Source organism: Temnothorax nylanderi, unplaced genomic scaffold, assembly GCF_030848795.1.
Source record: "Temnothorax nylanderi isolate EJ_2023f unplaced genomic scaffold, tnyl_v1.0 TNYL_tig0067_pilon, whole genome shotgun sequence".
Taxonomy (NCBI): Eukaryota; Metazoa; Arthropoda; class Insecta; order Hymenoptera; family Formicidae; genus Temnothorax; species Temnothorax nylanderi.
The window spans coordinates 188,742-203,533 of record NW_027249129.1 but is presented as its reverse complement, the minus strand read 5'-3'; the positions used below and the strand labels follow the sequence as shown (position 1 = coordinate 203,533).

The 14,792-nt window shown below is 38.1% G+C and overlaps 2 protein-coding genes across 2 annotated transcripts in view; one reads left to right on the top strand and one right to left on the bottom strand.

The window, feature by feature from the left end:
* The window catches only part of N (uncharacterized), a 251,553-nt gene that overhangs the window by 63,910 nt on the left and 172,851 nt on the right, over positions 1–14,792 (top strand). The window lies entirely within an intron of this gene.
* On the bottom strand, positions 5,034–14,778 carry LOC139773706 (uncharacterized). The gene is made up of 6 exons (XM_071708361.1): positions 14,617–14,778; positions 6,321–6,446; positions 5,988–6,176; positions 5,410–5,931; positions 5,173–5,346; positions 5,034–5,054 (listed from the first exon to the last, which is right to left on the bottom strand). The coding sequence occupies exons 1-6, from the start codon at positions 14,776–14,778 to the stop codon at positions 5,034–5,036; spliced, it is 1,194 nt and encodes a 397-aa protein (XP_071564462.1).

The following is a 14,792-nucleotide window of genomic DNA, read 5'->3' as shown; positions in this document are numbered from 1 at the left end:
AACGTTGAATTAATGCATTTTTCTCATTCTTATTTACTAACGCTTTAAATTTTTACTTTAATATTTTATTTTAATATTTCTATCTTTTATGTGAAAGTACATCTAACGTTTATTCCGTTGAAATCGCATATCATATTATATAATCACGACGCTGTCCGGTAATTGCTCGTTAGGGATGCTTACGTTCTATCATAGATATAGTTAATAGAAATTAGATTTGTCTATCGCGAGATACCAAGCACGCCGACAAGCACGGAAGCAGCGCGCGCAAAATGAGCTACTATTAACTTACGCCTCTCGTTCCCTGTTCTTTCGGTCCAGCCGGTATTCGCGGTCATGCTAGAGCGAGCGTTTGGCGTAAAACGTAATCACGCGGGGAAAACGCCTCGCCCCGTATGCGCGCCGCGCGCGAGAGACCGGCGCGGCGTATGCCGATGTCACTTCGCGCATGGCTGCCTCGCGGAACCGCGGCGCAGCCGGTGTGCCCGGGCCCGATATCGGAGTCACGATTTTCCCGGGCTGCGTGTTCTTATCGATGGTCTATGTGAGCGAGTTGGGCGAGCCCGGTGAAAGTTTGAGAAACTTCAGCCGGACGTTATCCGCGCGGGGCGCGCTCGTTGTTTCGAGCCGCGAACGCAAAAGGCGATCCGGGCCGCCGCGTCGCGCCGTTCGCTGATAGTAAAATGCAAAATTGATATAGTGTCCCACGGTTCTTAACTCTCCGCGGCTCGTTTATGCCGAGTTGCTCGACGAGAAATGGCGGTGATAAATACGCTATAGTTAAGTGGATAGGTCGAAAGCTTACGCCATCTAAACTATTCTAATAAGAAAAATAAGAATTTAACTTTTTTCAATCACAGTTTAAACACATGTAATTTTTTTTAAATATCGATAAAGAGAAGATCATACATTCTTTTGTAATAAGACTTTACATTTTCAATCTTTTCAAAATTTTTTAAATCTTCTTTTAAATTCGCATTTTATTATTATTTTTAATATAACATGTCAATTTCATTATTTGTTTAAAATATATGTATACGAGAAGCAATCGTCATTATATGGCAGGCACGAGAACTCGAGAGCGTTCATTTTCTCTCAATCGCACCGCCAAATGACCCGACGACACGCGTTTACTGATCTTCCGGAGTCCGCGTGTGCGAACGTTGCACTATGATTCGATCGTAATGTCAATCTCTCGGAGCCTCTCACGATCGGCAAGCGGGAACCGCCGTGCTTTTCAAGCCAATTAGCGGGTGATCTATTTCTTGGCGGGCGAAAAAACGCGTCAATGTGGGACTACCAAAGCGAACGAATCTCGCCCGAGTCCTTTCTAGTAAGCGCTCGCTGCCTGATTATCGCTAATACACACTATATACGGTTAACTTCTATAACAAGGAACGCAAGAATTCAAGCACTTTTACGTATTATTCGTGTCAACTAGCGAACGAGAAGAGATGAAAATTATCTTTAGATACCATTACATTTTCTTCGCATTATCCAAGCTATAGGACAAATCTCAAAACGCATAAATTTTCGCTTCCGACGTTTCCATGGAATCCATGGAAAAATTAACGGGACACAAAATGTAAGACGCGGGAGCCATTAAGACGGTGTAGAAAATCAAGTTCCACTTTTGATGCGGAAAGTAAGCGGGAGAAGAGACCTTAATGATAAAACCCGTGTGAAATCAGAAGATCATTATGTGTCCAGAGAGGACACAATGGCCACTGTAAAAACCAGCGCGGTACCATTAAAACGTTATTACGCTCGCGCTCGTGAATAAAGCTATTATTATATGCAATTATGCTAACGAAAAAAAAAAAGATTAAGGGAGCGTTGCGGCGCACGAGACGAAGAGGGAGGGTCACTTTAAACTCGATGGGCAAGAGGACGTAACTAACGGTTAGGGCTGGAGGCAAGTGGCATGACTCGCGGTTTGCGCTGATGTGTCAAAAAAGTTTTCTCGATTAAAGCTATGCCTTTAAAATATCGCTTTGTGCTCCCCGCTTCGTTTCTTCTTGTTTCGAAAGAAGTGTCATCTTTTTTTTTTAGGACCTCGCGTTATTAATGGCTATGATCAGCGGTTCTTTCATAAGGACTTGCGAAGTATTTCGACTTGATTCGAAATATCCACGCACATACCATTATTTAAGAATAAGACGTTTATATAACAGCTTATAACTTTTCGCGCAACAATTTTAACGGATGTTTCAAGCGCTTAGAATCACAAATTCATAACATGTAAGTGTTCTACTTTAATTATTTAGACGTCTAATGTATTTTAAAGAATGAAATATTATTTTATCATTAAAGTAGGATCTTGCAAATCTTGGGCTTATTTATTTTGAATATTTCTGAATTATTTTTTGTGTAAGATTTTATATATACATATATAGATACGCTTGCTAGCAGAAATTAAATATTGCTTTATATGTAAATGGAGATTTCACATTTTAGACACAATACTTTATATTAAAAACGCAATTACAGGACTATAAAATTATAAAAATATCTTAGTTGTAGCAGAAAATGAAGTCCGACCTTACGTAGTTTAATCTTGGCGCGAGAATGAACGCATTCAGACTCTCAATCCTGGAACTTCGTCTGGGTTACACCCGGGAAGAAGCTCTGCTGTTTACCGAGTCATCTGGCGTGCGCAGTCAACGAGGTCAGAAACACGATGGTGTTGCGATGTTGATGACCTCTAACCATTCTCGTACATCTCTGGGCTGCTCCTGGAAAGCCCCGCAGTCACGTTTTCCTCTTCTTTTTCTTTCTTCACTACTTTTGCGCGGTTAACACACTCTGTGTGCCTTGAATTTCCGTATTTTCCAATCTTCAAATAAATAAGCAAATATTGCTTAAAAGAGGTCTTTGGATTTTGCAAAACTTTGTATTTGGTATATTCAAGTCATAATTTGAGATATTGAATTTAATTTGGATAATCCAAATTTTTCTCGAGAAGGATGTTTCTTCCATTTGTCAAGAGATTAAGAATTATACACGCTTGAAAGCGTACGTGGAAAAATACAAACTCGTAGGATACTTTTTTTTAGGGTCCAGCAGCATGTACTTCAAGGTGTCTTGCTTGGCATTTCAAGTGCAGTGTCTATATTTGACATGTTTCGGTACTCTCGGTTGGTGATCATTGATATATTTGAGGATTGAATACGTGTGAGAAGGGAAGGGTAAACGAAAACGACTTCGTCGATCGTACGTACCTTACGTGAACAAACATTGTAATGGCGATTCAACTTCGCTACCGACTGCCAAACGTCTTTCGTTTTAGCTTTCTTTACTTCGGCGAGCAATTACGCCAATAAAAATTTTCAGTGGAGCTCGCGATACGTGCGATGTACATATTTGTTTTGATATTAATTATTTCAGACGTGTAGATCGACTTCATTAAGAATGATTCCCGTTTATTCTCTCGAGAGGCTAAAGTTAATGATCATAAAATATATCATTGCGATGGCAATAATTTAAGACAGTTAATTATTTAAGATTTACACAGTAATAATAATCGTCAGAAACGTAGTTTCTATGTTATATAATGCGTTATAAAAATAATGACATATTTTATTTTTTGTATTATTTTTTAGAATTATTTGTATTATTTAATATTTATTTATTTCTAGCACTTATTTATGAAATTAAATTTAATAAATCATTAATATGTGTGGCAATAATTATTAATTATATTTTTCTTTTGTTACAGGTGAGTGAATTATTCAAGTCGGTAATTGTATACGGTGGATCGATTATATCATTTCACACAGGTCAGAGATTGCAAAAGTTTTTATTAATTTATTTGGCTAACGTGTAATAATGTTTTAATGAACTAGAGAACTCATATGCCATAAGATATTCAATATAACCGCGTTTACTAAATATATTAAAATTTGAGCGCTATTACGGGTTATATTATTAGGGGTTGTTTTACACATTCGGAATTACATTTTAATTTATTATGTTACTTTACGTCTTATATCGATAGAGTGATTGCTCATTTAAATTAATAATACTGATAATACTTTATTATTAGGATCACAAGAGTAACATAACTTTTCGTGTCGTCGTAATCGACAAACGACTATATATTAAGTTTTAATTTCTATTGATATGATATTTGTTTATGTTTGTGTTAGGGAATGGCATTATAACTAAAATTTAAACGAATTTGTTTGGCTGAAAAATGTCCTTGGCCAAGCTTTCTTTAGTTAACATTATCTAATAATATTTTTGTTTCTATTTTACATCCTATTTCGATGATATTTTTGGTGGACTGCTAGTTTAATAAATTTTGCTAAAATGTTTCAAATTTGTTCATTTCATTGATTCAACTTATTGGTAGTCTTAACTGTAGAGCGATTCTGTAACCGGCTATGCAGTATCGTTATCGTTATATTGTCGTTGCGCAGCTTTTTTACCATATCTGCGCAACGACAACATAACGATAACGATACTGCATAATGAGTTACAGAATCGCGCTACTGCTTGCTTTTGAAATTTTTATTTTGCTAGAAATTGAAAATAATCTGTTAATATTATTATTTAATATAACAATTAAATAACATAGATTGAGTTATATGTAAATGTATATTAATAAAGTAGAAACAATTTGATATTTATTTAATGAACTGATATTTGACTGATATTTTATATTTTATATAAAAGGTATACCTGGACAGGGAAATATAAGATAATTATATAAATATATAAATAAATAAAATAATTATATAAATATATAAATAAATTGTAGTAAAAATAATTATATAAATTTTATAATATCTCATAAGAATTAGACAATTAAAAAAGACTGTTACGGATTATCGAGTCAACACATTTCGTGTCACAATACATACGTTGTTCGCTTCTATGCTCACAACGTGTTATATACGGAGTTTTGCAACAAATCGTGGTAATAATGCCTGGATCCACATGTTTTGTCTTTTTGTGAATAAACGATAATTGAACATTTTTAGCTACATAACCTGCAGATATATCGCGGGTTATGTCTCGTTGATGGGCAATTACGCCAATTTCTGGTCTACCTGAAATAACCCATTACGTAGCTCATATTACAAGGAATCATTGATTTTACATTCTTGCTTCACAATTTCATTAATTATTGATTACAAGTGTAATTATAATAATTTACGCACTGTATACTCGAATAATAGGAACGTCTGGCAGCATTAAAGCAAAGCGTTTGTGAAAATAATACATTGTCCAGTTATCGAATAACAGTGTCTTTAAGGAAGATACGTTATATTTGAAAAGATAGCTCTCGCTGGTTTGAAACATTTGATTGCATATATCGTTTTCAAGAAACGCCCACGTTATCTGAGAAGCACATGTAAATATTTTATTTACTCTCAAAACAATTCAGATGCTTCTGTATATTACCTTATACTTCTCTATCGTCTTCAACAAATTGTTTATACTGAATACCGCAGATTTTATTGCTGTTACATATGAAAGTATAGTATGAACGGTCAAAAGCGGGCCGTGAGTCCAACATAAAGATCCGTACCATAGACCAACATCACCGGAAAACATAACAGGTGTCTGCTTGTTTGACGGAGATGTAAACGCTATGTAAGGAACGTTCACCTGACCAGGATAACTCTTTGCAGTAGAAGAAAATGTCCTGATTGCGGTATCCATCATACAGTTCTTCACGCAGGAAAAATTGTCGATTTCGGCCTTATCAAAGCTGTCGTTCAGAATAGTTTCCAGGGAATTTAACTTTACTGAAAATTGACTCTCACCGATGGTTACGATTTTAATTACTTTTTTAATACTTTTTAAGATTACTATCGATAAGATAAGCTTAGTAAAGTTGTCGTCATCGACGAAGATCACATCTGGTTTATTTATTACCAGAAAGTACATAACTCGTATTGTGTCTAAAAATATTCGAATAAGTAGGAGATAATTAAATAAGTAGGTATCGGCGTGAAAAAAAATTATGCTGAATTTCAGAAAATGGTAAATCTAGCGCCGATGTATATGCTCGCTAGAAATGGCATATAGACGACCGATGGGTTGCGCGTGCATATTGTTACTACGTCGCCTTTTTTTACACCTACTTTTTTTAACCATAATGCACACTTCACGCTATTCTCTCTCATCTGTTGGAACGTAATTTGTTCTTCCGTCTCCGCATTCACCTGCGAATCGCATTCTTTTTAATTAATGTACGTTGCATATTTTATCTAATAGTATCTCATATTCTAGCGTTGTTTATCAATGAATGCTTCCTCTAACGTTTGTCCGCGAAACACAAAGTAATTTTTGTTGTTAAAAACTGTTACCTGTCCGATGAAATTTGGTCTAGATTTAAATGCATTCAAAATCAAATCTCCAATATTTTCTTGAGGAATCGGATTTTCGTCACCAATTAAATTTTTGTTTGCTTCTATCGTGAGACAACAAAGAGGCTATAAAAAGATATACGGTAATGTTAGTAATGATGCTTCTATATATTTTTGCAAATAATGGATGAATCTTATTACAGGATCTATAACCATATATTATTTTTTTATATTTTTTACATGTATACCACATCTGTTACCTGTTTCGGTTTATCGCGTATGATTTTTGATAACATATTGGATAATGGTCTTGTTGGGAGTAGACACTAACAGCACTTTACATCACAACGAATGCTACGTAACTAAGTTTTAAATTTTACTGATACAATATCTGTTTATGATTACAATATGTAAGTGACCTCACGGCTAAGAGTTTAGTGAAAATATTTAGCTGAAAAATGGCTATGTAAAAAAAAAATATTTTGCTCAGAGATACCGTATCGAATGTAACTAAAACCACTGATCAGTCTCTAGCTTTCAACATTATCAATCTTTGCAATGTTCTCGCTTTTGTTCTACGCTCGTATCTTATGCCTTTATCGGCCACTCAATTTATTTATTTCTATTAATTATAGTCCGATTATGTCTGCTTTTTCAGCGGTGTACGTTGCAAAAAAAATCTTGCTTCCGACATTATATTGCGATATATACGCGACAAATTCAGCGAGCATATCGTCTTAACACAACTGAGTCGATCTCAGTCAATTTTCAATAGGAAAAATTCATATCGTTAGCGACGACCAAGGCGACGACTCGTTTCGTGTCGACGCTTGCCGTTTCGTGCGAGACGCAGCGTAATATTCTGAAGTGTTGAAAATAGTAGAACACTATTTCTTTAACCAAACTTTAGTTAGATAACATAAGATTACAATACAATAATGCACCGAAGATGAAAGTTCGTTTGACATGAATGGCTGACGAGAACTGAGGTTGAGCTCAAAGCAAATTCTCGCTTAATAAACAAGGCAATTCTTTGTTAAAATAATCGTAATCAAATAATAAAAGGTGTCCTAAGTGTATAAGTTGGAGTAAAATCGCACTCTATTTTAATAAAAAGGCAATTTTTTGAGTGCAGTAAATCAGTGTCCATATATAGGAGTGATTTATATCACTCTAATTTTGAGTGGAAAATTTCACTCTGCTACAGTCATTCATCAGTCAATCTTTAATGAATCGTCATTCACTATAGCTTTAGAGTGAAATTGTATCGCTCCAGTAGAATAGCCGCTTTTTCAGTGAAAAATTCACTCCTATGAGTGGTCGCATTTACTCAAATTAAAGTGACATCCCTCTCTTTTGGAGTGACTCGTAAGCACTCTAATACATTAGTGGCAAAATCAGTCTATGAGATTTACAGAGTACCGACGAAGGTTCGCCCTCTATTATGGCATTGAGGAAAGGGATAAAGCGCGAGTGCTCATTAGCGATGGTTCATTATCGTCCTGACCATCGTGATCTTTATCGTCGTTATCGGTAAGGAGGCGTCAAGGTCGCTGGAATTTCCGCTTATTAAGACGCCGCTGTCGGCATCCGGCGTGCTTCATGCAGAATTCGCCTCGTCAATGCGAAACCTGAGTGAAGCGCATTGGTGCATCCGTGTGCAGCGCGATACGTATGTATTCGCGATGCAAGGGAGCGCGGGAGAACGCAAGTAATTCGCGTGTCTGTAACTTCGCGAAAACTTAAGTCTGATTTTCGCTAATTATAAGAGGAACAATTTTTGAAGATAATTGAAAAAGGCGCTTCAATTATCACGTTACGCGTGATAATAAGATAGTAAGACGAATGACAAGACAGTAATCATTGCGGCAAAGTTTTCGTTGCAGGGAAAAGATTGCAACACATTGCTTAAATTATAATTAATATTTAATTTTTATACACAACACACGCATAAATATCTCTTTCGACGTTACAAAGAATTGTTAGGGGACAAATAGCTGTCGTCTCTTTTATGTCTATAGACAGAAAACATTCAACTTTTTATTGATTTATAGTTCCGTTACAATTAATGTTTCCAACATTATTTTTCGATAATAATAAATATTTTAATACCAGTAGTATTAGAAACACACACATCTAGCCTGCTAAATAGGCGTACCTTATGGTATCTCGAAGGCCCCCGGCTTCGGCCGGCGGGTTTTTACTACCAACGTACAAACAAATCTTCTTAGAGGGACAGGCGGCTTCTAGCCGCACGAGATTAAGCAATAACTTACACATCTCACAGAATGTTGTCACTGCACATCTCTATTGCTTCATTAAGATCTTTTCCGCATTAATAGTATTTTTATTATAGTTAATCCACGTAAGATCCAGTTTTTTAGACGCGCGCTAATCGCTGGGACGAAAATTAGCGCAATGAAAAGCATCAATAATTGGAATAATTAAAAGGCTAAACTTGTTTGAATGAAAATGGAGGCATGTTGCTATTATTATTATTATCAGGTTACTTGAAACATATTTTAATTAATAATTATCTTTTAACTTTTATTTTTTAAATTACGAGAATCTAAAATTATCCATCTTTCATTATTTCTACCGAAGGTTAAATTTTCTTTAGTGATTATATTAATTAACGTGGATCTGTCCGCACGCTGTTCGCGTTCATTGCGCATTCGGTCCGTCTGCAGTCTACTTGCCAAGTGCGTTTCATTGCGAGCGGCACGAAGCAAATTGCACATTACGTTTCTCGCACGTGGAAACAGCACCGACGAATCCGTAACGAGCCCATTGTCTTTCTTCCTAGTCGACGATTGCTTCGGCCGCGATGCGACGCCTTCCTGACGGGCACCGTCCGCGTCGTCTGCAAAAAGCGCGCTCGTAACACCAGCCGTTCGGCCGGCCGGTACATAATTAATTAAATGGGCGCGTACATCGGCGTCCGAACGGACAGCTCCTGGCTTTTAACTGACTATTAATTAGAGTTACACAGCACGCGCGGCCCGACGACGCACATCTCATTCCCGTGGGAGGCCGATGGAGGCCTCACGTCGCAGCGCGATCGTGTAAAGCGGGGGAGTCGATTGTGGTTAAATACTATCCTGATGTAAGCGCGCTCCAATCATCGTCGCCTGTGCTCGCCATGTGGAGTTCAAGGCTCTTATTAACGCGAAATGTACCGCCTTATAATGCGCCGCGTTAGCTAGTCTCGCTCTGATTTATCTCGTTTTACAATGACTGTTAAAATCTAATGTAGTACTAATGAAGTACAATATTAATCAAGCGCAGTATTGAAACGAAGGGAACGATGCTACGATGCATATTGTAAGATTTATTTGTTACAATTATTTAATATATTGTTGACGGAAGGCTAAACAACTTTGTTAAATATCTCGCGCAATATTAATTCTGAAATTACATGCTATAATTGAATTGAAATTAATTAAAAAGGTAATATTTTCTATTATTTATACATTATCTTGAATCTTTTGGAATAGTTTACATGTCTCAACTTTACATATTTTGAAGCACTTTCTTCATTTCGTATTCTTGTCTAATCCGGAAAATATGTATTCAAGTTATCTTTTTACAATCATTGTCTTAAATCAGGAATCGCAATATCATAAGTTTCAAAGTAATCATTTACACTTTAATCCGTCGTGATGCGTTCTCCCACCATCGATTTTCCCACGCGTGCTTCGATTCTCTTAGCAGTAATTTTCTATTTCTTCAACTCGATTCAGCGTCTTGCAGTCTAGTCTGGTTCGTACCGTGATTTCTAGAAAAACGCAGACGTGTACACTTCTCTCGGGATTCCTTGATAGTGCTTGACGTTTCAAGTTTTTTTGATTTAGAGGAACTTTGCCTATATTAACGGTAATCAGAACGTAATACTGTCGGTCGATATCGATTAATTATATTTATTACGAAAATATATTTGAGCATTATACATATTAGTTTTACTATTTATTATAAGGTATTTTTTTTTAATAATAAGAATATCATATTTTAAATATTATGATATAAAGTCTTGCAATAACCATAAGCGCTAAATTTATTTAGTTTAAAGAAACGTTTAAGCCTTTCTTATATCCTATACATCCATCTTGATGTAAAATAAGTCGATATTCATTTATATATTTTTGTTTGGTCTATTCGTGGTATATCGTATAAATCGCTGTTTCTTTAACTTAACATAAAAGCTAGTCTCGTAGACGGATGTTCTCGGAGTGTTTTCAATGTCTAGAATGATACCGACCGTTTCCGTCTCTCGGTTAGTCTAGACAAGAATCTGTGCTAATCTGGCGTACGAGATAGTCTGCACATTCGCCAATAGAGATTCCCTCATACGCTATTAATGTTAAGCTTCTTTTTGTTCAACATTCATGATCACCTCGAACTTTTTTATATTACTTCTACTATTATAGTTTTGCTTGTTTTAACTGCGATTTGTACTTTAACATGTTGCATTTAAGCTATTAGCATCAATAACAGCTTGATGGATGTAATAATTTTGTTCAGAAATATATTATGAATAATGCATGGAATAAAGAAGGGACACATTTTTTTAAATATAGCGTTTGATTTATTGTGCTTTCATATAAAAAACAATTAATCTCAGACTCCGAAAAGTTACTAGAAACGGCTGAATTGTGCGAATTAAATGATAATATCAGTTTTATGAAAAGCATTGCTTATTCAACCGCAATGCTGATTTTACTGCATATGAGTTCAGAAATGCGTTGATGGAATTACGATGTGAAAGCGAGATCCTTAAGTCGGAAAGCGACAGAAGAAGGGGGTTATACCAACATCGACCGATCGTTAACTATTTTACTGGTGTATCATCTTGTGATATTTTCTTTAATTACAAAATTACTCAGGCCGCGTACACATCGGGGCAGTGGCGCGTCAACCTGATTGTGGCAACGTAATTTAATGAAAGTTCATTTTTGTCACGATCCTAACTTCCTCCTCCCGAAGCGTCTAGGCGGCGAGCACTTTGCGTGCATACGCCGGTTTCTCCGGCGCGTTTAACGGCCGTCGACCCGCGCCGATGTAGCAAAGGAACTATTTTCTACACGTAAGAAAAAGTTGTAAAGTGAGAGACGGTGTCTGTGAGAATTTTAGCGTTCGGCGTTTCTTTATGGCCGCGCCACGGATATTGTTCGCACGAAAAGAATTTGAATAATCGTTGTGAGAGAAATTCGTGTTTGGCTAATAATGGTTCTAAACATATTTGGGCACGGGTTCGTTATACTTTCAAGTGCATGCAATATCTTTTTAGCATCAATTATCTTTAATACCTACGTTTTGAAAATTTTGCTTTAGAAACTTATATGAATTCTATAATTGCTCTGTATAATGCACTTTGTAAATTTCGTGTAGACTTAAAAGTAACAAAGTTTCAACATCGTCGAATTGAGAATTTCTGGATGCTAAAAATAAATTGTCTTTCAACGAAATTCTCGAAGGCACCAAAGAATACTCTCTTGCGAAAATATAGGTAATATAACGAAACGAGGTCGAACAACGGGCGGACGAGGAGAAAGGAAGGGCAGGCAGTGAAGTCAAAGGGAGACTATAAAACGACAGGAAACGATAAACTCGAATATCCTATCGACGGCTGGTTCTCCGGGAACCAGTAGCGTGTAGCGTGCTGCCTCCTCGCCAGGTACATCGTCGAGAGGGAGAACTTGTGCAAAAAAAGTGGAATCCTCACGAGACGGAGTTAGTAAGCAACCTTATGTAGGCTGACTCAGGAAGATACTTGGAAAGAGTGACGCAAAAACGATCGCGCCTGCCGATCGTGCTCGCAGCATCGCTACAGGATGGGAGAACGTTAGTTACTTTCGAGTTGTATTAGGCGAAAAAGTAGACTACGCAATTGGAGGTGAAGTCATGTCCCGACACCGTCGTCGACATTCAACATGAGAACGATCGAACGTTTACGAATAATAGCGGAGATTGCTTTACGACGATGTTGCCCTGATAGAGACGTGGGTAACCGGATCGAGCGGACTCGATACTAATCGGATCGCGAATAATTACGCGAAGGTAATTCACCGATGTTGCGAGTCCTACAGCTGGTTCACGTCACGTTCGGCCGTTCGAAGGACACGGGGAACCATGGCGCAATTCCACGTCTAACGTAATCTCGACGGTGGGCCGTCGAAACATTGTACTATGATCACGAGGTGATCGTACTAATTCTATTTAGACTCTCGCGGTGTCGCTCGCGAGAAATTATTTGCCACTCTTGCTTCCCGGAAATTGAGAAAACGATAAATTTAGATTTATTCGTTCCAAAATTATGCATTTAAGCGAACACTATTCTTTCAAATCGATACGCAAAATATTTTACGAGATCGCTAAGTCGAATGCTTTTTCGCCGAGCATCTCGAGAGAAAAACTCAAATCTCTGAAACATCTTTTTTTTTAACAGCAATTTGAATTCATTACTGTTCTTTTGTCACGCGGATTTTGTACCAGCGGCATGTTCGATCTCCGTCACGGAACGGAGAGAAGAGCAACGAGCACGTCGTTCGACCGGCGTAGTCGAAGGCCACGGGTGGAAGAAGACTTACACCCGTATGCGCGTGATTGAACGTAGGTCCGCGATTTACATCGCAATCGTAGTCGTAATCATCGTGAGGAGGTGTACACGTTGAAGTAGGGAGTAAAGTTTCGTGCACAGTTGGCAAGCGACAAGCGATAAGTTGCGGCGAGCTGTAATATCGCTCGATTTACTTATTTTTTTGCTGTTACAATGTCAATTTATTCCATCTTTATTTTCTTTTGTGTTGTTTACTTATTATAATAATTACTATAATAATAAAGAATATAATAACAAAATAACTTCATATAAAATTTGTTTACGTTATTGTTGCAAAAATATGAGATTTATCGTTTTCATAATGGAAATCAAAGAAATAAGGCCTTGATATATGTTAGTGAACTAAGAATTAAACAGTTAAATATAATAGATTTACATCTTAAGTTAATCAACAAACATTTACTTGAGTTATTACTGCCATTTACTGTTTATGTATACTATCAATTACTGTGTCAGTTTATACGTGTTAATTTGTGCTAAACTCATATGTATCAATATTTGATCTCTACGTGATCAATTTGTTCGAAACTCGATCTGATTGCTAGCGTAATGTAAACTGGCGCTTATCGTTCGCTGATGTGCACGCGACCTAAGTGTGAGCGGCATATATACGCGTAAGCGAGGCCCATACGAGGCCCATACGAGGCCCATACGAGGCCCCCACGTACGAGATCGTTAGTAAGGGTGGAACAACGACGAGGACGAGAGGACGAGGAAGACGGGTATCTACCGACGATTTAGCGCGCCTTTGCATCTTCTCGCTACGACCCCCGGTTCGTCCCGTGTATCATTCCTTGTACGCGTGACTCTCTCATATCTCTATCCCTTCTTCTTTCGCTAATACCCGTACATCCGCGGCCATCCGTCTTCTCTCCTCCTTACGTGCAGCGTGTTTGTGTAATTCCCGACGAGGGGCCATATCTCCCTCCTCCCTCCCGTTTTGAGATTTTTGACGGGCGTGCAGCATGTCGGTGCAGGAAGTGGGCGCGGTGGAAAAGTTTACCGCGCCCTTGCAGGTCATTATCATCGTCGGTGTTCGCTAATTCGTTTCGTTTGTTGTCTGTCGGCGAGCCACTCTATCTCCGGCCCGGATGGAATCCTCGTTGCTCATTCCGCGATTGAAACGCGTTTATTAGATGCATTTGGTTAAAATTACCGTGAGGTGAAATCATATAAAATTGTTACCAATGCGTCCGATAGTTTAACGATGTACTAATAAGAATTGCTATGTAACGCTGACGATCATGAAATTAGTTCACAGATTATACGTTTTACCCCTATCTTTTTTTTCCGCTGTTGACTCCCGTCGCGTTTCGCAGTCGAGTGAGAAATTAACTGGCCTCCGATTGGTCGCTAATGAAAGGGAGCGAAATCGTGTTCGAGCTGCTTGTTTCACGGCAGCATTTGCAGGTGCTCGCCCGTAACTATTGTTTTCTCGGCCATTAGAGCATAAAAGTACTCACGTTACACGTGTTTCGCCGTCCCACCGATCGCGCGCATCGTCGCGTCGCGCCGAGAACTATACGTGACTTTAATGGATCGTGTCGCCGTTTCGAGAGTCCAGTGCTCGCGTTAACGAGCAGGTTTTCAATTCGCTTTCATCGGCGCGATCGTCGCCGGCGAGCTACGGTGCGTGCTAAAGCATGTTAATTTCCGCGCTGTACAACCGGAAGCGTATACTTTCGTCTCTACTTGGTCGCTACTAGGAGCACTTGGTCTCGTGAATACAGTCGACGCAAGTACCAAACGGCCGTTGGAAGAACCGTTCGAACCATTAAAGCATATGGTTCTGCCGCATACCCGGTCGGATTCCAAGGAACGCATAGAATCCGCTTCTGCCATTATACTAGAGAGGA